A 26,436-nucleotide genomic window follows, 5' to 3' on the forward strand; every position below is an offset into this window, starting at 1 on the left:
TGAGACCCTGAAGCCTGATGGGAATAGTGAGAATTAAGAACCTTAAGAGTTGGGTATCATTTCATTTCAATAAGTAAAAAGGAGAGGGTTCTGCATTAAACGTAATTGAGGTAGATGAGTATATTCCTTGTTCCTGGGATAATGATTAGATACATTTGGCTCATTCATGTAGGAGATATAGTTGTGAATTAATTACTGGGAGAAAAGATCAGAGAAGATGCATTAGGGTCGGATTATGGAAAGCCATCAGTTTCATGCTAAGCAGTTTAACTCTCTATTTAAATATGTTTAATCTGAACAGTTAGAGGAGAAATCATATTTCTCAAAATGAGTGTTTTTGCACATTAAAACATTAAGATAGGCCTGAGTGCCAAATCAGAAAACACAGTTACTTATTAACTGGGCAAAAGGAATAGGGATAGAATAGTTAATCAGGCTTGCTTACTAAGTACTGATTATCCTTGTTCACACAGGCTTTAATTAAACTTGATTATGGAGAATTCATAGGAACAAGACCATTCTTAGACCAAAATATACTTAACTGATAAGTAGCAGAAATGTTTATACCCCTTGGGAAACAAAACACGTTTTCCATGACTCCCAGAAACATAAGTGCACAAATCTTTCAGCTATCTTTTTTTTTTTTTTTTTTTTTTTGTCGGTACTCGGGCCTCTCACTGTTGTGGTCTCTCCCGTTGCGGAGCACAGGCTCCGGACGCACAGGTTCAGCGGCCATGGCTCACGGGACCACCCGCTCTGCGGCATGTGGGATCTTCCCGGACCGGGGCACGAACCCGTGTCCCTTGCATCGGCAGGCGGACTCTCAACCACTGTGCCACCAGGGAAACCCTCAGCTATCTTTTTACCTCCATTTATTGTGCTTTTCCCCTCCCACTACTACATATAAAATTTAAAAATTCATTAAATATCAATAAAACTAGTGGAAAATGAAGCAGTTAAAATTATGTCCTTATCTGTTGCAGCCTTCGGGTGAATCAGTGATTTAATGTGTGATGGCTGGAATCATGGGCCTGTCTCATGCACCTTTCTTTAGTAAATAGAGTGCCTCAGAGGTAAATCATTAAAGTAAATGCAAACAAATTACCAACTTGCTTTAATCTGCCGCCTTTGCTTTGTCACCAATATTCTTACCCCCATCCATTCCCCGTTTAGTCATTACGTTGAAATTTTGCAGTCGCACCCATCCCACAGTAAAGCAATGGCTTTATTATCCGCTTGGCCTGATTTCTCTTACCATGACCCAAGGTCAAAGGGAAGCGCTACCAAATCCCATGCAGAAGACCATGTTTCTAAAACTCAATTCTACTGCTTATAATAGAAAAAAAAGAGGCAAGAAAATCTTTTTATTATGTTTTTAGGGAGTGTTAGGTCATTGTAACACATTTTCAATGGCATGATGCCTGTTTTAATATACTTGTCCATTAAAGTAATATAAAATCAGTTTTTTATTGTGACACTGAGAAAGGATCACTTTAGTAAAACTAAAATTTAGGCTGGTATGATTTTTATATGTAGCAGTCTTTCCTTAAAGGAAAAAAAAATCTTAATCCAGCCTTCGATCACTATTGTGGTATAGCCTACATTTTCAAATATGAGTTATTTGAGAAAATACATTAAAATCATACATACACACACACACACTTTTAGACAGTTTTTAAACAAGACTTTTTAAAAGCTCTTTTAATCTGAATTCGGCTTTTCTATTCCTGTAGAGTTCTGCAGGGTGGCATGGTGGTTGGTTGTGTCAATGTTGGTTCCTGGAATAAGATTGTCATCTTCCCCTTCAATTAAAGAATCCCACTGATCAAAATCTTTCTGAAGTCCTGTAAAATACAAATGTCACTAAACACATTCAACTTTGGAAAGTGTTAAACAGTTCAGTGCCTCTAGGTGGCACCCTAGCCTCACAAGTGACCCACACTGCGTCACCATTATGGAGGCAAGGTGCTCTGTGTGAGCAGTGTGTCTGCAACATCTGAATGAGAGATGGGATTGAGGCACTATGTTGCCCGAATCCTCTGCGTGGAAATTCGCCCCAGCCTTCACAGAAAGACTGTTAGCTCTAACAGGTAGGCTTGCTGCCTATGACGCATAGTATGCAAAGCAGCAAAATTAAATTGTTTTCAAATGGACTGACTGCAGTGTTCCATTGTAAACCAACTGGGAACAGTCAAAATGGGACTCATGCACAGTTAAGATAAACAGTTTTTTCCTGAGAATCATCTGGTTTATGTCAGGAAAGAAGATCCCTTTCTTACCTAAATGCTTTTGCAAGAATGCTAACGAAGCTTTGTTGCTAAGACTCATGGCTACATTTGAATCTATTTCTCCTTTCAGTGTGAATATGTAGCCAATTATTTTGCCAGTTGCAAAAGTGAAGTCAACAAAATTCTGATGGACTGAACCCCTGAAAGAGAAAGGAGACATTTACAAATCACTTTGTTGGACAAAATTATTTCTGTAGTTAGGTGCAGGAAAGATGCTGGCCTGGTTGGCCTATTTACGAAAACCAAGGAAACAAAATTTGTAGATTTGATCTCTTTAGATGTACTTGAAGGTCACAAAGATGTTCATTTAGGGGTCCTAGAGTATATATCCTTCCTCCCCTCTAGATCAATAAGGCAAAGATTCCTGTCTTGCTTGGCATCTTGGTTTTAGAAGAGATGATTCCAGCTTTGTAGAGAACATGATTACTTTCAATTTGAGTAGGTGGAATGTTTTATATGTTGAGGGCCCCTGAACTCAGAGCCAGAATCCTGCCCCCTTACCACCACACTTAACTGGATATCTATTTGCTGTTGGGCAAAAACACTTTGCATTTAAGCGTTGGATTAAGTAGGTTAAAAGATAGACAACAGAATTTTGCCTTGTATTATTTAAACTGTAAGCACCTCATAAATATCCTTTATTGATGGACTTCAAATTCACCAACAGCCTAACATCAAATAGAATGGCCATCTTTTTTAACATCTTTATTGGAGTATAATTGCTTTACAATAGTGTGTTAGTTTCTGCTTTATAACAAAGTGAATCAGTTATACATATATCCCCATATCTCTTCCCTCTTGTGACTCCCTCCCTCCCACCCTCCTTATCCCACCCCTCTAGGTGGTCACAAAGCACCGAGCTGATCTCCCTGTGCTATGCGGCTGCTTCCCACTAGCTATCTATTTTACATTTGGTAGTATATATATGTCCATGCCACTCTCTCACTTTTTCCCAGCTTACCCTTCCCCCTCCCCATATCCTCAAGTCCATTCTCTAGTAGGTCTGCATCTTTATTCCCGTCTTGCCCCTAGGTTCTTCATGACCTTTTTTTTTCTTTCTTAGATTCCATATATATGTGTTAGCATACGGTATTTGTTTTTCTCTTTCTGACTTACTTCACTCTGTATGACAGACTCTAGGTCCATCCACCTCACTACAAATAACACAATTTCGTTTCTTTTTATGGCTGAGTAATATTCCATTATATATATATATATATATATATATATATATGCCACATTTGCTTTATCCATTCATCTGTTGATGGGCACTTAGGTTGCTTCCATGACCCAGCCATTTTTTAGTGCACATTTTCTACTACTTCTGGGACATGTGACACTTGATTTTCTTGCATTTGTTTTTTCCCATGACATCGCATTTTCCCTCCTTTCCCGAACTACTCTGTTCATCACTGGCTCTTCCCCTAAATCCTCAAGATTCTATTAGACCAATTCTTTTCTCACTTTGTGGTCTCATCTCCTCCATAGATTTCATTAATAATATACAAATTCTATACTTTTCTAATTTGTGGCCAGACATCTTTACCCAAGGCTAAAACACACCTTTCCACTCCCACCCAATGCCACTTTTCCTCTTCACTTTGCTGCTTATAAGCAAACCACCATTCTTTTAGGTATCTCTATGCAAAACCGAGGCCCAGACTCTGCTCACTCTTCCCCACATCCCAATCCAAACTTGAGAGTCAAAAGTATAAAGAAGGTAAATAGAGGCAGGGTCATGGCAGAGCTGAGAGCAGAACCCCGGATGCCACCAACAGTGGAGAGATGGCCTGAAGAGGAGGAGAGGGTGGGGGAGAAAGGGAGGAAGCCATCTACAGGATGCGAGAAGCAGGAGAGAGTGGGGTTAGTGTACCCAAGGGAGGAGAAATGGGCGTAGTCAACAGGTGGGAGGGATGCAGAGAGAAAGGCTAAGGCTGCCAATAGGCGACTGAAACTTCTGTGTCCTCAGTGGGACCATTTTCAGCTCACTGGTTCAGGAAGACAGACTGCAGAAGTCAGAGTAAATGGATGTAAGGACAGGGAATATTAAGTACAAGCTCTTCTTTCTAGCAGAGAAGGGAAGAAACAGAGAGAGTGATAGCCAATAAGGAAGGTTGGGTGTTCTGTAATATTTCTGCTTTAGAATTAAATAGACTTGCACATACCAATAAGCTAAGTTGACATCCTTACCTTAAATATCTAGATCCGTCCTCACCATCTATCTAAAGTCTCTTGAGGGACTTCCCTGGTGGCGCAGTGGATAAGAATCCACCTGCCAATGCAGGGGACAGGGGTTCAATCCCTGGTCCAGGAAGATCCCACATGCTGTGGAGCAACTAAGCGCGTGTGCCAGAACTACTGAGCCTGTGCTCTAGGGCCCGCGAGCCACAACTACTTAGCCCACGCGCCTAGAGCCCATGCTCCACAACAAGGGAAGCCACCACAATGAGAAGCCCGTGCACGCACCGCAATGAAGAGTAGCCCCCGCTCACCACGACTAGAGAAAGCCCGCGTGCAGCAACAAAGACCCAACACAACCAAAAAAATAAAAATTAAATTAAATTAAATCTTAAAAATAAAAATAATAATAATAATAACGTCTCTTGATCCTTCAAGACCCAATTCTATCCCCATTTCTTCTAAGCAGCCTTTTCTGACCACCTTAATTGGAAGAGTCCTCCATTCTCTGTCCTGGGAGGGTTTACTGCCTTTACTGTGTGTGTTTCCTTCTTGCCACCTCTTCTGTTCCCTTCTAAGTAAATCAGGTTTCAGATAGAAGAGGAAGGAGCTCAGTCTTTGCTTTGTAACATCTCATTGTGAGTTCAAAACGCTACTGGGAGTTCTTTTTCACATCCACGATATAAGCAGGTTGCTGACCCTTAAAGGGACTCTATTATAGCTTTTGAGAATTTATAAATTCATCTACTTAGCAAACAGATAAACACACTGCAGTTCTCAACAGATGATCTTACTTTTTTTTCTAAAGAGTTCTTAACCTAGCTTACTGATGGAATACTTCCCCCATCCCAGCCCTAAAAATGTATAGGCTTGCTCGTATATTTAGATAAAAGTAGCATGTATCCTGATGCAAATTTTAATTATCAGCACGTGCTGTATAGTATATTAACATAGTTAATAGTATATTAACATTAATAGTATATTAACACTACTCAAAAATTTGCATTTTAAAAAGAGTAAGTCTAAATGCACTTGGAAACTGAGATTATCTAATATTCTCCCTTATTCCAAGTCTAAACAACAAATTGAATAATTCTAGAGTAGCAACCAAATGATATCTGTTATTTGTTTATCCAAGTTTCAAGTTTCTGTTTCAGATGATGTAATAAGTCACTTACTGATACTTACCTGATTGTAATCATTTTTCTTTCTCTATCAGGTAAGTAGCATTTTTTCATTTTTATAATATTAGAAGGATATTGGAATCGTTCCGAGTTGATAAAAAAGAGGGGCTGAGGAATTCTGGAATATACTTCATCACCCACTGGAAACATCCATGCATCCAGGGCGATACCGCACCTGATCAAAGAAGTCTGGTTACACACTGGCCCAGATACAGGAATTTCTAATAATGCAAGGATTCAGAGACACACAGCACACCAGATCATTTTGGGTTATCTCACTCAGCTGAAGAGGTATTATACTTCACTGTGGGAAAGGGATATGATTAGCTTTATAAGGTAGCAAACTTGTAATTATACAATCATTTTCTTTAGGAGGCATTTAAGAATTGCAACCTTTAGAAAGACATAATATTAAAAAAATTTTTATTCATTTTTTGTTATCTTTCAAGATAAATTTTAAAATATTACAAGTACTATAATTCTTCAAAATTGGGGGTTATCTGAAAAAATACAGCACATGCACTATTGCCCCTGTGTTTCTAGTCCTTCTGGGCACTGTCGTGTACTCATTATACCTCTTTCAGAGTAACAGTTAGACCCATTCCTTTTTATTTAGAGATGCTTCACCTGGAAGAGTGTCTGGGTGTTGAAGAAAAGCCTATGGAGTATATCATTTGAAAATGAAATGTAATTAATTTTCTTTTTAAAAGTAAGTTGTCCTATGTTTCTTAGCCTTTTGGACACTCTATTTTATGTGCTAAATGGAGGAAAGAAGAGAATCCCCTTATGTTGAAACAGATTTTAAGAAATGTGAGATGAAGTTTCACAAATGATCCTACCCTCTTTCTACATGGTTGGCTCTACATGATCTTATCAATCTGGGATAAAATGGTTCAAGAAAGAAAATATTTCTTCAAGTTAGAAGACTGGGGGCCTGACTTCCACCCACATAACTATGCAATTTTAGCCGACACTTCATCTTAAAGATGAAAAAAATTAATTAAAAAATGCCCTACCTACTGGGGAAGTCTAGAAAATAGTATAAGATGACAATATTATTATTACAATCATTATGTCACAGATAATACGTGTATATAAAGCTAAACTTCCAAATGAAAATAATAAGCCCTTGAGCAGATAAATAATAATGAGGAAAAATATTGAGAGATGGGAAGAGTTTTCAACAGCAGGAGAGTAGATGGTTTCTGTTTAGGAAAATTCAGATGGAGGACTTTATGGAGGCAAAAGAACAAACGTGAATTCCAAAGGGTCTCTTCCTCACTAAGAATTTGATAAATTCTATCTCACATGTGTTATCACTCCCCCCGCTTCCAAAATCTGAGACTCATTCTCTTACCTGAATCTCTGGTCTTCACTAAGACTCTGAATAGCTGTGGCTCCACCAAAAGAATGTCCAATAACTGCTATTTTATCCCTATCGATAGAGTCCTATATGAAAAAGCATGATATAAATTCATCAGTATCTTGCAGGTTGTTCAGAGTATAGGCAGTGATCTTGTGAATTATAAACTTATTTTTTCACAGGCATGGTTAAGTACCTTGGTTTCTTAGAAAAGAAATATATATACACATACATACATTCACATGCCCCCACACACCCACATACATATATTTAAACATATACACATATATGTACATATACATACATGCTTACCTATATATACACAAAGACACACACATAGTTGTTGAACATTTCTAAGAGTTCAGAGGTAAACTTCATGGCCTTCCTCTTCACCCACACTTGAAACATCAACATCATTGCTGATTTCTCCCCCTTCCCCCTCCATGTTTATTAGTTTGTTCATTCCCTGAGTATTGATTGAGCACCTGCTCTGTGCCAGGCATTATAGTTCATTTTCCATGAGCTCCCAGTCTACTAGGGAAGGAGCTACAGACACACGATGCAGATGAAGTAGGGTCGTACCAAGGAGCACATATGATAGACAGCTAGCCCAGTCCAGGGTGGGCAGTGAGGCCCAAGAAAGCTTCATGGCCGAGGTAATACCTGACTTGAGTTGACGATTAAGCAGGACTGAGTCAGGAAGACGGGGTGTCAGACCAAGGGGACAACACGTCCAAAGGTATGGAGAGAGGAGAGTGGCTAAGCGAGGGACACAAACGCTTCACTGTGTCTGGAGGACATACCATCATCTTAGTGCCCTCTCCTTCCCTATACTCCACCCCCCTACACACACGTTTGAGTCTTCATTCACGTGGTCCACTCTGATATCCTTCTACCCACCCCAATATTTTGTCTAAAACTTTTCACCAGCGTTTCAAGATCAAGCTCAAAAACATGCAGGAACTGCCCAAGAAATTACAACACTTCCACTGGTTGTATTAAGTTGAAACATATGAAATTGCCATTTTTGTAGATCGAAGCTGGCTGGTGGCAATTTCATAAGTAGTTCAACCTAATGTGTTCCTCACTGTTGGAATATTTTGCAGGTACTTTTTTTTTTGCAGCCCTTTACCATATGGTATCTTGTATTACAGCAGTAAGACAGACAAAAATGAGAGCAATAAAGAAGTCTAGGCCAGGGGAAAATGGCTTTTTTTTTTTAGCTCACCTTCATCTGTTCCACGTCAAACTCTAAATCTAATACATTCTTCTCTGGTCTCCCGCGATCAATATCCAGAATTAAATTGAGAGCTTGAGAACACTCCTTTGCTCGTTGCAGTACCTAATGTGATGATTGGAAGAAGGCAATGGCCAAGTAAAAAGTTGTAACACTTAAAGCTTGTGTAGAGGGGGCAGGTGGAAAAAATACGTGGTTTCTTATAAACGGGAAATGACTTTGAGATTAGTGATTAGAACACAACCTAGTATGATGACCCAGGCACCAGCTTTACAGGTAGTTATTGCTTGGTCCAAATCCTGACTCTGTTGCTTGCCCACTGTGTGACCTCAGATGATTTACCTAACCTCTCTGAACTTCCATTTATTGTATAATAATGCCTCAGTGAAATGTGGGTGGGATTAAATGCAATAACATATATAAAAAGCACCCACTATAAAGCCTGGCACAGAGGTGGAAGGCAATGTGCTTTATTTCACTTGATCTTCCTCAAAGCCCCATGTGAAAGATACTGTTAATATTCATTATTTCGTAACATAACACATGGAAGCAAAGCAAAAAGAATAAGTAACTTGTCCAAGATCACTCCACTGCGGAGTGATGGTGCCAGGATTCAAACATAGAAAGTTGCATTCTAAGGCCTGGACTCTTAATGCTATTCTATACCACCTCTGTGAAAAGTAGTCTTTAGTTCTAATGCAAAAGGATTCTGAATATTCACTGTCATCTCCTAGGATTTTTATGCTGGTCTTTGTTTTTACTATGATCCAGATATTTCATTAAGGGAATTTGATTACTCAGAGAATCCTCTGACAGATCTTTTGGGGATGGGAAGTGAGGAGATCTAGGAGCACGGTCTGCCATATGTAAAATTAAATGAACAAATGTCATCATTTTGCCTATGCTTTTTGGTCACCATGCCACCTCTCTTCTTCTTGGAACATACCTGCTCATTTCGTAGAGGAAACTCCTCCTCCCCTCGTTTTGGGGTTCTAAGATAAAGCCAAGTCTGGTTTCCTATTTCTGCAGCAGACTGGTCCTTGAAATAGTAAGTCGCAGATGCAGAGCCATCTCTACAATACAAACAGAATCAATTACTTACGCTTTCTCTTTCTCTCCTTCATCTCACCTGTGTTCCTCATCCCCATCCGTGACTCTTTCTGACTCCCTTTCTTGCACTCTACATTTTTTTAAATCAAAGAAGCCCCCAAGGGAGTTCTAAGAAAAAGAGAAAAAGACATGGTTGCCTGTAAACAACCTATTCCATCTTCACAATTCTGGGAGGCTGCGGTGTTGAAAACTCTCTCCTGGAATCAAATCCCAGTGCTGTCACTTGCTAGCTGTGTGGTTTGGGGCAACTTACTTACCCTTCCTCAGCTTCATTCTCTGCCTCCTTGAAACAGTGGTAATGATAACCGTCTTAAAGGATTGTTATGAAGATTAAATGAGATGGCTGTGAACACGGCACTCAATAAACATTCTAGAAATGTTAGCTATTTTTTATATACTTGACAATCTAACTCAGTCTCCTTTTTTTGCTCATCATGTAACCATAGTTGACAATTCTATCAGCACTTTTCATAAATCTTTATGAAAGGTAGAGCTCAGCCACATACCAGGTGACGTACCTGTGTTCTATGGCAGCAACTATAAACCCGTGAGATGCCAGGTCAATACCAATAGCAGAATAAATTGTCCTTCAAAACAAAAAGAGGGAAGCATTCAACTACCAGTCATGATTACAAGGGGTTCACAAATAAACCTAGGAATATGGAGGTAATTATGCCCCTGTAGTAGTGCCCTGGGGTAAAGCAGAGAGCTGTGGTTCTCAAAAGGGGCTGATTTTACCGCTCAGGGGATATTTGACAATGTCTGGAGGGGTTTTCATTATCATGAGTAGGGGGAGGGTGTTACTGGCATCTAGTGGATAGAGGGATGCTACTAAAACCATCCTATGATGCACAGGACTACATTCCACAAGAAATTGTCTAGTCCAAAGCATCAGTGGTACCAAGGCTGAGAAACACTGATGCAGTGATTATAAATATTGCCTTTGAGAATTCTGGGTTTTTTTTTAACTTTTTATTTTATATTGGAGTATAGTTGATTAACAATGTTGTGAGAGTTTCAGGTGTACAGCAAGGTGGTTCAGGTATACATATTCATGTATCTATTCTTTTTCAAATACTTTTCCTATTCAGGCTGTTATATAATATTGAGCAGAGTTCCCTGTGCTATACAGTAGATCCTTGTTGGTTATCCATTTTAGATAGAGCAGTGTGTACATGTCAATCCCAAACTGAGAGTTCTGGGTTTTAATCTTGGGTCTGCCACTTACCAGGTATATGACTTTAGGTAATTACATTACTGCATTTCTGTCCTCATCTGTAAAATGGGGATAGATAATAAAGCCTTTGCTTTAGAATAGTGATAAGGTTTTGATAAGATAATACATAGTGCAGGAAGGCAATACAATGTGATGCTTAAGAGAACAGGACCTACACTCTGACCACTGCAGGTGATTGTATCCTGGTTCCCTCACTTATTAGCTCTCTACCTTGGATAAGTCACTTATCTTCTCTCTGCCTTAGTGCTTTATCTGTAGAAGGGTGATGTTATAAGATTATGGTACCTGGTCGGGTTACTGTAAGGATTAAGTAAGTTACACAGTTGCAGTGCTTCACTGCAACAGGGGAAATACCGAACACATGTCAGCTGTTATGTAAATGACTGGACAGGGTGAGATGCTTAAAGAATCATGTGCTAATTAGCAACCACATTCAGAATCCCTTCCACATCTTTGCTCTGCACAATCTTTTCTCCTATCATGTATTCATTAGGAAATGGCCATAAGGAACAAAAAGGAGGTCGGCACCATGTCTTCTACTCCTGACAAAGCAGGACCAACTCAGGAAGGGAAAATCATCTAGTACAGGGATCAGCAAAACCTTTTCTGTAAAAAGCCAGAGAGTAATTGTTTCCAGCTCTGTGGGCCATACACTATTTGTCACAACTACTCAGCTCTGCTGTTGTAGCACAAAAGTGGCAGAGACAATGGGGAAAATGAATGAGTGTGGCTGAGTTGCAATAAAACCTTATCTACAGAAGCAGGCAGCAGGCTGGAGATGGCCCTCAGATTATGAGATGCCAACCACTGGTCTAGAAGGAATCAAATAACTAGCTGGACGACGATAATTTCTTTTTTTTGCTTTCTTTTTTTTTTTTTTTTGCAGTACGCGGGCCTCTCACTGTTGCGGCCTCTCCCGTTGCGGAACACAGGCTCCGGACGCGCAGGCTCAGTGGCCATGGCTCACGGGCCCAGCCGCTCCGCGGCATGTGGGATCTTCCCAGACCAGGGCACGAACCCGTGTCCCCTGAATCGGCAGGCGGACTCTCAACCACTGCGCCACCAGGGAAGCCCTACGATAATTTCTTATTGCAGATGCTACACAATTTCTTACCAGCTAAAAGCTACCCTTCTAAAAGTCTTATAATCCTCTGAGGGGGAAGATGGGGAGGCAGTTGAGAAGATGTAGGAAGAAAGTGGAGGGCGTGCGGTGGCCATGAAAATGTGTCACTCGTCATGGCACAGAGACCCCAGTTGACTAAAGACCCCTCCTAGCTCCTACCCCTGTGGATCCGAGTGAAAGCAAGGCTTCCTGTGGGTTGGTCCCAGCGACTTGACATGGTGTGGGTTTAATGCAGGTCCTTTCCTGTGAGGTGCAGAGCTCCTCTGCGGAGCAGTTCTTGGTCAAGCACTCCCTCCATCGGCCTGCCCCAATCTTTCTTAGAATTGTGCTGCAGTCTCGAGATGCTCCATGTCCCGTTCTTCTGTCTCCCATCTCCTTCCCACGTGTCCAGCCTGCATCATGATCTGAAAGTTCTCCCCATCTTTTCTGCTCCTGCTCCTTCCTTTCTATCCTTCATGGGCATTTTGTAATACATGTCTTTCACCGCTAATCTAGTCACAGTGGCTGTTTCTCAGAGGACCTGAACTAATACAATGAATGATTTTGAGAGTGTAAATACTATAATATAGAAGGACAATAACCCAAAATGCGACAGCCTGTCTCCTCTGTTGTGAAGCTGGTCTCCATGGGCTGGAGGCAGGAAAAAAACAGGGCTATAGGACCGATCAACAGATCCCAGCTAATTCCTGAGGACCGCCAAGACCTCCAGGACAGGGGACAGCCTGACACTCCAAAGTCTGCTGTCCCTCTTCTGGGGGAAAACTGCATTCAGTCATTTGTCCCTAGAGGCTAAAGTCGTTCAACCTCTGAAACTTTACCTGAATGCTCCAAGACCATGAGAAAAAATAATTAGTGGATATTTTTCCCCAGTCCTCAGAGGGGAATTCCAGGCTGCAGGAGTTGTCATTGAACCTAGACAGCAGTGGGAGACTGTAATTAGTGTTTTTTCTGACTTGAGTGTTGCTAGTTATTTAACATATCTCCTTAGTATAAAATTCTGACCCATGGAATTTATGTCTTTATGCATTAATAGTAAATTCATTTAAAAAGTCTCCTACTATATACCACCAACCAAGGGCCTGAACTATGTGTTTTTCCTAGGACCATAGGATCATTAACTATCAGTTCTCACTGTCAGCTCTGAACTTGAGGTGAGACATTTTCCTACTTAGAGGTGTATTCAGGAAGGCTGTTCCTTATCATTAATTCCAGCTTTGGGCAAAACTTCAGAGGGAATGTTCTGAAACTAAACTACCAGTAAACCTCAGGAATATTACACTGAGATCCAGAATCTTCAAATCAGAGAATCATCTCATTCTAACTTGATCAAAATCAAGAGAAAGCTGGAGAGACCTTTGACTGCACGCTTAGATGTAGCTTTGGATGAAGCTCTGCCACTTACTAGCTACTGACCTTGGGCAAGTCAAGAGAACTCTCTGAGCCTCAGACTCCTATAAAATGAGGGAAATGATATCTATCTCATGGGGGTTTTGTCAGAGTCATATTTAAGGGGGAAAATGTAAAGCACACCTATCCAGTCACATAGTAAAGGGCTCAAAAAATGGAAGATGTTTTCTCTTCTTCCTTCACTTCACTTGTTATTGTCATCATTATCATCAATTATTTGTGTTTCACTTTCTCATCAATACAATAGAGATGTGATCATGAAGACTGAATGTGATGATTGCTATGGAAGTGACTTATAAGTTATTCAGCATCATAAAGATGCGTAGTGATAATATTTTCATCATTTCTCTTATAAATTGATTCTTAAGAGAACTCCAACGAGATATTTAAAATGAATGCCAAAAGTTGTAGGTATTTTTGAGGGGGAAATTTGAAGACATGGTTAACATCAGCCCAGCAGTAGTGTCTGGTCAAACAGATAAGGAAGGACAACTCAATATTAGTGAAATATAGACATATTAAGTGATGAATGCACATCAGATTGTCTTAGTGAGAGAGGCTGGCCACTTGGGGGTTGGTGGTGGGAATGAGAGTAGTTTCCTCATTTATGACACTTAAGAAATTAGCTTTCACTCCTTTGTTTAGGATCTGGAGAGTTATGGAGGCTTCTATTTTCTTTCTCTCTTTGCCCAACTGTAGAAAGCACTTTAGCACAGAGCATAGAAGGTAGTAGTCACATCAGCCCAGCTGCTATTCTCACCACATGATTGCCTCCAAGAATATGTAAGAAGCAAAAATCAGGCCAGCCATAGTGAGATGTTAGAGCCAGCCTGAAAGTCTGATATGTTCACTCCCTCCATGCACCCTATCATATTCAGAATAGACAAAACAAGAATCCTTGATTCTCTGATAGTTACCTGGCCTTTTAAGAAATACTTTGTCATCTTAGGAGATGTCTGGACTGGAGACAATCTACTTTGGTCTTTAACTGCCTGAAACTCCTGCTATTTTCAAGCTTTTCTTATATTCTAGAGCCTAAAAGCAGAATCAACACAAATCTTACCAAAGAATAAGCTCAAAATTTTGCCCATAAGCCAGTGTGTTCCAAGAAATTTACTAAGACCAAAAAAATATTCTTTGTTTGGGATCCAAAGGGTGTCACAGTGATCATCATCTTGGGATGGATAATACAAACGCAAGAAGGTGCCCTGTAGAGGAAAGAAGTTAATGTACTTTTAGTCAAGTTGCTTCTTAAACATGTTCTAACAGCTATTTTGCATATTTAATTAGTGGGGACCCAAATACTTCTATTGTGCACAAGAGGTCCAGAGAGCTTTTTAAGTTGCCATGGTGATTGAATGCAGTCAAAGGGAAGAGAAATAGAACAACAGTATGCTTTTTGAGTGAAAAGAAAGTATGAGCAGCCTGGTTTCAGCCATCAAAGAAGGGAAAAAAAAGTTTATAGTTAATCTGATGAGAGCAACGAATTGAGGAATGAATTAAACAGCCAAAGGCTTCCCAGGAAACCATACAAATGGCAAAATGAATCTTTTTCAGGTGAGGGCAAGGTCAGGTTTCAAAACCTTCTCATGGGCCATAGCCACAGTCAATATTAGAATATAAGGATAAGTGGTATTAATCAAATCACTACCTTATTCGTGTAATCAAACATCAAGTCTGTACAACCGACGGAATAAGATCCATTTCCTCTGGGGATTTTAGTTTGGCCAAACCTTGCAGCAGCCATCAGAGCTTGTAGTTTATTGACCCACGCTGGAAAACAGGTCAATATTATTTCACTTGTCAGCCATTACACCCCAGACTTTATTACACAAAGAAACTCCAAGAGAATCAAGTGACTACCCAAAGTTTCCTGCCTCCATTTCTTTACTAATTAGTAAAATACACAAATAATTATTGAGCGCCTGCTGTATGCGAAGTACTGTGTGGGGAAAAAGGTGGCGGTCAACATAGCCCTTTTCCTAAGATGCTGAGGATCAGCTCCTAATCCTTCCAGCCTTGCCCTTACCTTCTACTCCTATCCAGAACATATTAGAGACCACTTCCCAAATCTGCTTTTCCTAAACACGAACTTTATCGACCTTTCAGATTTGGGCTCACGACTTCCCACTGGAAGCCTTCCTATTGGAACAGCAAAGCCTATGGTCCAGAATGAAACTAAATGACCATCTCCCAACTCCCCCTCTTCATCTTCCAACCACACAGCATGCAACTCCAGAATTCCCTAGTCTGGGGATCCCAAGCCATAAACCTGGGAATCATGCTACTCTCCTAACTCTTTCTCCTCTATCCCCTACATCCAACCAAGTTCCAATCTCTAGCATTTGTTTTTAGTGCAGGATTCTCTCTCCAATGTATTCTTATCCCACTAGCTCAACTGTCCCAGTTACACCTTAACTGTTCTTGACCGGACAGTCGCCGTCTCTCCCAAGTGTCCTGTTCACCTTGGATCCTGACTCCTTCAACTGCATCTTTCACACAACTCCTGGAGTGATTTAAAGCATGAATCTCACCAGGCAATTCTTCAAATCCTTCAATGCTTTCCTGTCATCACCAGGTATTTTTTCTTGAAGGAGGAATGTACTGGAATCTTTCTGGAAGGCAGTTTGTAGGTTATATTTAAATCTACGCATGGCTTCCAGTGTGGCATGGCTTATCTTTCCAGTGTTTGAAACTCGTAGAGATTCACAGGTACACAAGTTAAATCCCAAGTTCCCGGGCACTGTAAGAAAGACCCTCCACGATCTGGAGGTCCACTGGCTCCTCCTCTTCTTCTGCTTTTTCCCTTGTTATTTCCCTCCCTGTGCTCCAGCACTGCTGAGTGACACACTGGGCTGTTCCATGCATCTACACCTTAGTAAATGCTGTTCCCTGCGCTTGAAACCCCCATGGCAAACTCCTATTCAACCTTTAACATCTTGATCAGATGTCAGGTCTTCTCTGAAGCCTTCCCTGACCACCACCCCAGACTTAATCATTTCATCCTCAGTATCAAATCAATTCCCTGTATATATTTTTATCTTTCTTCCTATCATATTAGGTTAAAATTATGTGTCTGCACACTCGCTCTCCTAAGGCTATTTTGTAAGAGCTGCATCCATGTCTTTGTATCCCCACATCTTTAACACAATGTCTAGCACATAAGCAGTGCTCAAAAAATATCTGTGAAAGTGACTTAAACTAAGCTTTTCACTGTCACTGGGTCTCTTTTGTTTCTGCTAAATGCTTTATGGCACATATATATATATATTTAATTAATTAATTATTTTTTTTGCTGCATTGGGTCTTCGCTGCTGCCCGCGGGCTTTCTCTAGCTGCGGCGAGCGGGGGTTACTCTTTGTTGCAGTGCGCGGGCTTCTCATTGCAGTGGCTTCTCTTGTTGCAGAGCACGGGCTTTAGGTGCACAGGCTTCAGCGGTTGTGGCACGCAGGCTCAGTAGTTGTGGCGCACAGGCTTAGTTGCTCCACGGCATGTGGGATCTTCCCAGACCAGGGCTCGAACCCGTGTCCCCTGCATTGGCAAGTGGACTCTTAACCACTGTGCCACAAGGGAAGGCCCATGGCCTCTATTCTTTCACCCACCCACTCTTGAAACATTTTCTCTCTCTGGTGCCAAAACCCTTTAACACACCTGCAGTTTCACCTGTTCCCCTTTCTAACCCCCAATAAAGTCCACATGTAATTTCAGGATGGTGAGTCCATATATCAGTGTATCTAGATTCAGTTTTCTAAATTCAGCTTGCCTGCTCCTTTCTTTCTGTTGGACTGTGAGAGGTGATTGCTTTGTTAGACAGATTCCTTTGTGCTTCCTATCATAGTCTGCTTCTGCCATGTAGACACTTGGAACTATGTTAGGTATGGTGCCTGATACCATAGGGTATCTCTCAGAAAGGCTTGGGGTCATGAGAAGAAGCGCATTGACATTCTCCATGTTAGTGTGTGAAGCACCTGCCAGGGATGAGTCTTCCAACGCATGAGGCCTTGCTACTCAAAGTTGGTCCATGGACCAACATCATTAGCATCATGTGGAAGCTTGGAGATGAGGCTCTTAGGCCTCACCCCAATTCTACTGAATCTGAAAAGATGTGCCTATTAAAGTGTAAGGAAGCACTAGGCTAAGATACCAGGCTACCTGGCCTGACACACGGTCAGCAATTCATGGTCAAAGGGCAGGAGGTAGTTCCGAGGAAGGCAGTGGTCGAGATGAACGGACACTGGTGTTGGAGCCAGGTGATCCTATTTTGGATTCCAGCTGTATATCTTACAAGCTATGATGCTCTGCCCTAGGCAATTTATTCCCCTCTCTGATCCTCATTTGTAAAGTGGATATAAAATCACTTGGCCAACTCTCAGGACAGCTGTAAGGATAAAGTGATCATCTAAGTCAAGTAGCTTGCCCAGATCGCAGCCCAGAAGAGGCAGACAACTGATGTTATTTGCCACTTCCCCTAGAGTTAGCTAACTCTGGTTACCCAGAATCAAACCTGAGGAGGAGTTTTGGCAGATCTACACTAGATCATACCATTTTTCTCTGGGTAGCTTCGAAATCCAAGGTGTTTCCTCAGAAACATTACTTTAAAAAGCTTTGCCTGTAAGGCTAACATTTTAGGGTCTATTTAGAATTACAAAAGCCTTTATCTCTCCTATTTAAGCCTGTCTGCTGAGCGGTCCTTCATGATGTCATAGGGAGACGTCAAGGCCAGAGGACAGTAGGGTAGGCTACTGTCACCAAACAACACCAAACAACGTTTTTTAGGTTCACCAACCAACAAGGTCCTACTGTACAGCACAGGGAGCTATATTCAATATCCTGTGATAAACCATAATGGAAAAGAATTTGAAAAAGAATATATATATATGTATATGTATAACTGAGTCACTTTACTGTACAGCAGAAATTAAACACAACATTGTAAATAAACTATACTTCAATAAAATAAACAAGAAAGAAAGAAAGAAAGAAAAAGAAAGAAAGAAAGAAGGAAAGAAAGAAAGAAGGAAGGAAAGAAAGAAAGAAAGAAAGAAAGAAAGAAAGAAAGAAAGAAAAGGTTCACCAGCCTGCAGCTAATCTGGTTATGGTCCTAGATTTCCCATTCTGTAACCAACTATCAGCACTCATCACGAAGGAAGAGGCAGGGAAGAGACTTGCCAGGTTGAATAGCCACTCTGTAGATGATACAGTTTTGTGGTTCAGAACTTACAAATGTCACCTCCTATTTTTCTTCAACTGTATTTTAATAGAAGCATTAGAACCTATGGTATGCTGTTAATCTTATTATACATTTTTGGTGATGTTCATTTATCAAATAGTCCTGATGTTCATTCCTGGGGTTGGAGATGGAATGTACACGTGCTAGGAAAATGACATTCTTTTATATGGCTTTATGTCCTCCATTAGCAAATGGGATATCTCTATCCATGTTTACAAACTTTTTGGCTGCATGATCATATTTTCTATGTATTCATTTATTAAGAATGATACAAATAATCATCTATTAATTTCATCTTTTATTGAATAAATTATTTCTAATAATTTTAAAAATATTTATGCATTCATTTTTGAGTATTTCAAATGAATGGGGCATTGGGCTCCAGGCTGGGATGACAAAGATGAGTCAAGCAGTGTCCTCAAGTTTCTGACTGTCCAGTAACCGCTTTCCAGTGATTTTCAGACATAAGGGAATAGAGAACATGTTTTGAAATTCCCACTCTGTACCAATAAAAAGCACATGATGTAAATGTCTCTTAGGGAAGAATTTACTCGTCATGTAAGATGTTACCTGTTTTCAATGTACAGATAAGGTAATGGGAGAATTAATTTAACCTTGAGAATTAATTTAACCCCCTTGAGCTTGACTACAAACCCTCTGTCTTAGTCACCAGTGTATTACGCACACCTCAGTTCTCTGATAAGTATTGATGCATGAATGGACCTGTGAGATATGATGCGATTTCCTATGCAAACATAGATAGAATATCTAGTCCCTTTTCTGTTGTTGTGATCATTTCCCCAACTATGAAGTAGGGCCAGGTTTGTAAGGCACTAGTTATGAAAGATCTTTGGTAAATGTCACAGTAAGGAGTCACGCATCAAGACTGCACAACTAGATCCAGGGCTACCATATCTCCCCAGGTGCATGGGTCTGTGGGTACAGACAGTATGGCACCTTGCAGAGGCCACTGATGCTGCTCACCTGAGGAGACTAGATAGAGAAGTTCATGCATCCCAACCCTCTGGGATTAGCAGGAATTCACAGAGCTCCAGAAGGAATCGCTTTTCAATCAAGGTTATTCTAGATGACAGTAGATGTCCCTGTCTAGAGATGGTTGTCCCATTCTGGCCACCACTCCTGGACTTGACTAAGCCTCCCCCTCTTCTCCTTCCTTCTACCCTGCAAAGTAAGAAAGAGCAAGGGATGCACATCCATTCTCATCTGGAGCTCCAAGTGCCTACTGCTCCCTGCTTCTGCCTGTCATTAGTTAGAAAAGATTGTCCCCCTCTGGATCCCAAACTCTAAATTGCCATCTTCTCACACACTCCACCATCAACCAGGACTATGCCTGTTGATCAAGACACATGCCTCTTCTTCACCTTCGTGGGGGCAGGTTTGGGGTTGCCTCTGAAGGCACTGCAGGGGAAGTGTGTTACTGCACCAAGAGGGCACGGGTCAGGGCAATGAGGTATAGAAGGGGTGGTGTGGACCTTCTCTACGGTGAGTGCGCGCTGAGTTTCCAGCTTGTCTGAAAAGGCCTCATCCTAGGCTGTCCTGCAGTCCTGATGTTGAAGAAGAAGGCACTTCTCTAGTTGCATTAAGAAGAGGAAAAAGTGAGGCCCTCCCCCTCCCCCGGGAGAATTGAGGATCTCATCTTCATCAGAATCTTCTTAGAAGTCTACACGTGCAACTTCCCTGGGACCACTTCGAGTCTGGCAACAGGTCAGTAGCTCAAGCCCTTGAACAAATATACCTCTTACCTGATGATTCAGTATAGGCAACAGGATTTAGGTCTTGCCAGTAAAAAGGATGAACCAGCGTGAGGCAGGTGCAGAGGCAGAAAAGCGCACGCAGTTTGGGTGGCAACATCTTGGAAGCTGAGAAGCCGTTTCAGCTTAACCTTCTTCAAGGCAGATGATTAAAAGGAAAAAAAAAGACATGCAATAAAGAGGACTTAACTAGGCTAACCTATCAGGGAGATTAAGGGACTGGTAACATGATTCCGTGTGTTATAAAGGGAGAAGACATTTGGAAAAAACAGCACATGCATTTTCTAGAATGGGTTTTTGGGAGGCACTACAGTGTCAGAGTTCTTGGTCATGCTGGCTTGCAGAGCCCAGACATAACACTTTTAGGTTATAATATTAGGTTTTCGGCCACAAGTTCCCTAACTTTGTAGCAGTCTAGTTTGGTTAGAAAGGAGAGCATCAAACTATAATAATTTTATCACATATCATAATCATAATAATATCCAAGGGCATGTCTAGCACACAGTAAACCCTCAATATGTTTTGGCTAATGTTTCCATCATATTTGTAAAATAATCATGTTGCAGCAGCTGGATTTGTTTTTGGTGCTGATGATGTTAAATTTTGGGGGATCTCTATAACCCTGCTATGACTGAGAGCCTCCCAAAGGCAGGGGGCAGATCTTACTTGCTGTCCCAAGTGCCTAACAGGGGTCCTGGCATGCAGCTTGTGTGGGATAAGTGTCGGTAGAACTGATGAATAAAACTGGACTTGTGATAATAATAAATTATATTACAGGGAGGCTCTTTGCTAACATCTTATCAGCAAAAACTCTCTTGTATTTGTGAATCACTTTTCTCCTTGAAAATTTCTCCCCTCAACTTTTTGGGGTGATGGAAATGGTCCAAGCCATCACCATCTCTCTCTTGAATTTTGCAATAACCTCTCACTGGTCCCCCCGAACCCTATGGTCAATTCTCAATACAGCAGCCAGAGTGATCATGCCATTCCTCTTGCTCAAAGCCCCCAAATGGCTTCATATGACACAGAGCAGAAGCCATAGACCTTAAAGTAACATATAAGGCTCTACAGCCTGTACTCAACAGACTCCTGGTCCGACATCCCAGCCTTTCCTGCACACTCACCCACATACTCACTGCAACTACACATCTTCCTTGCCATCCAGCAAACATTTCAGGCCCCCGCCTTGTCCCACCTTGGGATCTGTACCTGTGTTCCTCTTCCAGGAAGGCTCTTTGCCCTGATACCCAAATAACCAGCTCCCTCACTCCTAGGTTTTTGCTTCCATGTTACCTTCTCAGTGAGGCTTTCCCTGACCAGTTTAAAATTATAATCTACCCCCCAACACGTACACCAATACGTGCCCTGTTTCCCCCATCTGCTTTATTTTTCTCCATAATATTATCACCAATGAAGATTCTCTGGATTACTTGTTAATTGTTTATCTTCTTCTTCCAGAAAGTCAGTTCTGTGAGTGTAGGGAATTGGGGTTGGGGTTTTTTTTTGTTGTTTTTTTTTCCCTGCTGTATTCCCAGGACCTAAACGGTGCCTGGCACATAGTAGGCACCAATAAATGCCTGCTGCATGGATAAATTCTGAATCCTGGTAGTTTCTAATACATCGATTACTCACATAAACTGAGCCATGTGTAATGATCCATATGGGTGTTTGTCCCATTGATACAAATGGGGTACTAACTAGCTGGCATGGTTATTCTGCAGGAAGATGTAGATCCTTGGCACAGAAATTAGTGTTCCTGAGTAGCTATGTGCTCCCCTGAATTTCCTGGCCTCCCTGGTAGCTGGACGGGACTGATTTCTGATAAATGGGAACTTGAATGGAAGTGTCTTAGGACATTTATGAGCCGGTATGTCTCTCCATTCCTTCCTTTCCCTCATTCAGCAAACTTAGAAGCCACATGTGTGTCTCCAGACGGAGGAAGTCTGGATCCCTCATCGCTGAACAGAAAAGAGCCTCTGCCAGTTTATATGGCCTTTTATGAACAAGAAATAAACGTTTGTTGTGTTAACCCATTGAAATCTCCAGGTTAAGTTGTTTTCCATTATGACAGTGCAACAGGGCTGATTCTGAGTAACATCAGATCTGCGGTCATTCAGTCAATGGGTACTTACTAAGCAAATGCTACACACCCTCTGCTATGTCAACAACTGTGGTAAGTACCGGAGAATTTGACATAATCCCTGCTCTAAAAGAGTTTACAATAAGGGTTCAGAAACAAGATTCACATCTATAATACAGGAAGAAAGCAAATGACAGGGACATTTCCAAATTCTCAGATGATAGGGTACAAATTCTCAGGGCAACAGGAATTCGGAGAGAAAGATTTCAGAGGAGACAGGGCTATACAAAAGTCAGCTTTTACCACACAGGCTAAAAATCCAGATAGGTAGCTGGGAAAACTGTCACTGGAGCTCTAAGCTTCTTGGTTATTTGTAGAGTGAGTCTGGCATTTCCTTATTCCATATCTTTTTTTAGGGGGGTGGGGGGAATCAGAAAAAGCATGTACAGTTTAACTCCTTAGATTATTTATAATATTGGTTGACTTCACTTTATCTTATTTCACTATTATTTTCAATTTTATTATAACATTAATACATGATTTCAAAAGTCAACCATGACAATAAAGTAAATTAAAAAATGGAGCTGTCTCTGCACGAATAATCCCTTGCCAACAGATGTTTTTCCAGATGCACTTCCATAGGTAAATACATGTACACATACACAATATAGACAAACATATACACCCATGCATATAAATATGCATACATATATAGTTTTAAAGTTTGTTCATAAAACTTCATACAATATATTCAACTTCCATTTTTAATTTGAAAATATGTTGTAAATGTCTTTTCATATGAGTACATAACACTATAATCTGTCTTTTTATTTAAAAATGGCACCTAAGAGTTGCTTAAAAAAAGTTTGCTCACTAAATAGATGATAATATTGCTAACATTTGAACACTTACTAAGTGCCAAGTATTTTGCATAGTTTCTGGCACATGGCTCCTTACTCAATCATCACCAAAACAATCTGTCAGGGAAGTTTAATTATCCCCATTCTATTGATGAGGAAACTGAGGCCAGAAAAGTTTAACTGAATTGTTCTAATCACACAGCTAGCAAGTGTTGGAGGTAGGGCTTAAACCCAGATTGCCTGAGTGCCTGCTTTTACCCACCACATGGCATCTTGATATAATGTCAAATTCTGTTCACTCTAAAACCAAAATCTTCTAAAGTTAATGAACAGAACAGTTATTTTAATGATGCTAAACTGGTCAGAGCTGGATTGAGAGATGACTTAACAAAGAATTAGCAATTGTTCTCCAAAGAGATGAGACTCCGTCTCGTTGTTCTTGCCCTAATTTATATTGGAGCAACATGCCAAGACCCTTGGAAACTTCAGAGTACTGTGTATGAATCCCGAGACATAGCTAAGTTTCCCAAATAAGCAATAGAAGAAGCTGCACTGAAGCCAGGCTGGATCCTCACAAGCCTCCACTGCTACCCCTCTGTTACAATGTCACAACTTGGTTTTTCATCAAATAACATCATCCACAGAAAGTATTTACCACTCCTGGTGCTTACAGCCCAGGCTGAGTAAGGGGAGTGTCGTTCAGCCCATTTGGAAGATCACGAGGGATAAAGAGGTGAAAAACAGAAGACAAAGTGAAACACACAAGGAATCAACAGTGATTTTTAGGAACCCTGCACTAACCCCAAGAAGGCTCACTTGCCCGTAGCAACTTGGGTATTCATCACATCTCCCCTGTCAATAACCTCAGGAAGAATTAGAGACAGCCAATGGCTAGCAGGGCTTCCCCGAGTCCTCCAAGCAGGACTGGGGTGTTCTGCCCTCCCCATGATTCCTACCAGACCAGTGCCAGGGCCATCACCTTTTGTCCTTGTAGTGGAACCGGCAGAGTTAAGGCCAGATGAAATGGCCCGCGCCAGTTCCCTGCCTGACCTCAAGCAGGTTGCAAGGCTTTTGTGGAACCTTTGAACACGCTGACTCCTGAGCCCTATCGCAGACTTTCTGATGCAGAATCTTCAGAAGGCGGGTCCAGGCATCTATATGTTAGCTCCCTATGGGCTCCGGTACAGCCAGCACCAGGAGGCAGTGTTTAGAAATGTCTGCAATGGAACAGTAAGAGTACTGTTTGCTGAGTTTTTTTCATCACCCTATATATGTGCTATCTGACCTCATTCCCAGAGTAATAATTCTCCAAATAATTTAATGACTGGCTTGCCTCACTCATTCATTTGTTCACGAATCCATTTACTCAATTTTAAGAGTGACTATGGGTCAGTCACTATGTTTGGGATTAAAAGATTTCAAAAATGGATGTGATTTTTGTCTTTAAAATCCCTAGCAGGGCAAGCAATTGTTGAACGGTCATAATGAGTGCTATAAGAGCTTATTCACAGGATGTAGTGGGAATAAATGTCTAGCAGGCATAAAAGAAAAGAAGCACAGTTTAGCATCTCCATTCGTCCTTCCGGGGATGAAGATCACTGACACACAGTAAGGCTAGGTAACCTGCCTGGGGTCACAGAGTGAGCATTTGGCATGGGCGGTACTAGATGGCGGTCTTCTTCTTTTACTCCTGTGGATTGAATGACAGAAGGACCCACACATGATCCCTCTTCTCTCGCCGCCTTCCCAGTGCCTCAGATGGCCTTGTCTTTCCCTGTTCCTCTGACGTGGGATGGAATGATATACCGAGATGTCCCCAGCTGACTGCACGAAGCAGTGGCCAACTAATACCAAAGTTTCCCTGCAGCCAGGAAGGGAGGTGTCCTCTGAGCCTGGCTCCTCCAGGGCACAAAAGGAGCAGGCACTTCCCAGCTCAGCTGGCAGAAGCTCACCTGTCAGGGCACAGTCAGGCGGCGGTGGCACTGGCAGCATAGAAGGCTGTGTCCTCTTTGCTTGGTACATTCCATGCATGCCTGCATCCGGGTACTATGAACCCTCTACTGCAAGGCTGTTGTACAATGTGCAGAATTGCTTCCCCCGATAGCCTGTGAGCTCCTTCAGATCAGGGATTGGTCGCATTAATCTTCTTATTATTGCTGCTTAACAAAGAGCCCGGCATATAGCAAGCACTCGTAAATGTTTCTTGAAGGAAGATGAAGGATCCTGCCTTCTTTTTGGTTTGGGCCACCAGGTGGCCCAGAAACCCATGTGCGGACCCTGCGCCACCAGGTTCTCAGTACACAAAGTGGGCGGGGCTTGACCTCTTGGGCTTTAGTGCCTACATCCCAACTGCCTGGGTTTGATTCCCAGCCTCGGTGTGACCTACAAACTATGGAAACCTTCTGTGCCTCATTTTCTTACCTGTAAAATGGGTCTGAGGATGATAATAATATTACTTAGGGTTAAATGAGAAATATATGTCAAACAGCATATTTGCACATGGCTAAATGCAAACATCAGCATATTCATTTTGCATCCGTGGCATCATGCATTGCCCGTCATAGGTAAGTAGTTGCTCAATAATGCTAACTAAATAAAAGCTAAGGTGTCAATCAGGTCCTTGACATAGGAACAGGAAGACTTTTCCTTTGTTGACTGAAGTGACTCCGAGGGCATCATCTCCTCTGTTCCTAGGTAATTCTGCTGAATATATCTTCAGGCTTCATAAGGACTCGCCTTTCCCCTGAGCACTATAATTAGCATTTCTCCTACATTTCTTAAGGAACTTTGTGTTAGTTGCCCTCCTTCCCCTCTTCGGATGATTAGTGATCTGGTAATACCTAGGGCATCCCTGTGGTCTAGGTCATCATGGCCTCTCTCAAGGTGACAGCTCCCTAACATAACAAGCTGTTAATAAGTACTGGGGTGTTCCAGAGCCTTTCCTCATTAACTTCTAAATAACAGCCCTTTCTCCTGGAGGCATCTTCTCAAAACCCCCCAAAAGTTACTCTAAAGGAAAGACTCATATGCTAATGGGGAGAAATGTTTTGGAGAAAAGAGGAGTTTTAATGTCCTCCAAATCACATCCCCTGGGCAGTAACCCACTCTGGCTACCCCCAGCACCTTCTGGCTGCCAAGCTTCAAACAAGAGTGAGTGAGCCTGCATTCTATCATCAGTTAGGGCTTGGATGATTCAGAGTATGGTTTTCAGCGTAAGATCTGTGTTTGAGGCAGGAGATGGTTAATAAACAATACTTAAGGGTGGAGTGGGGTGAAACCTCAGAGCAAACAGTCCTTTTCTTGGAATGCTACCTCTTCTCAGAATTGAAAATAAAAATGGGATAACTGTTCTTTTCTGAAACAAATT

At 41.5% G+C, this 26,436-nt stretch overlaps 1 protein-coding gene across 3 annotated transcripts in view; it reads right to left on the reverse strand.

Moving 5' to 3' along the window:
* Positions 1-1,384: 1,384 nt before the first annotated feature.
* PLA2G7 (phospholipase A2 group VII) overlaps positions 1,385-26,436 on the reverse strand; it is a 45,795-nt gene continuing 20,743 nt past the window's right edge. For 2 of the 3 annotated variants that reach the window (XM_082638013.1, XM_082638012.1), the window contains exons 2-11: positions 14,779-14,900; positions 14,191-14,335; positions 12,539-12,632; positions 9,879-9,947; positions 9,197-9,323; positions 8,242-8,355; positions 7,008-7,099; positions 5,655-5,825; positions 2,280-2,428; positions 1,385-1,844 (exon numbers count right to left, since the gene is read on the reverse strand). In XM_082638013.1, the coding sequence (XP_082494139.1) occupies positions 1,702-1,844; positions 2,280-2,428; positions 5,655-5,825; positions 7,008-7,099; positions 8,242-8,355; positions 9,197-9,323; positions 9,879-9,947; positions 12,539-12,632; positions 14,191-14,335; positions 14,779-14,874 (1,200 nt within the window). In that variant the 5' untranslated portion in view covers positions 14,875-14,900 and the 3' untranslated portion in view covers positions 1,385-1,701. Of the gene's footprint in view, positions 1,845-2,279; positions 2,429-5,654; positions 5,826-7,007; positions 7,100-8,241; positions 8,356-9,196; positions 9,324-9,878; positions 9,948-12,538; positions 12,633-14,190; positions 14,336-14,778; positions 14,901-20,120; positions 20,264-26,436 lie in introns of all 3 variants that reach the window. The other variant, XM_082638011.1, reaches the window with a different exon arrangement.

The sequence above is a fragment of the Mesoplodon mirus genome (assembly GCF_964341445.2).
Source record: "Mesoplodon mirus genome assembly, chromosome: 12".
Classification (NCBI taxonomy): domain Eukaryota; kingdom Metazoa; phylum Chordata; class Mammalia; order Artiodactyla; family Ziphiidae; genus Mesoplodon; species Mesoplodon mirus.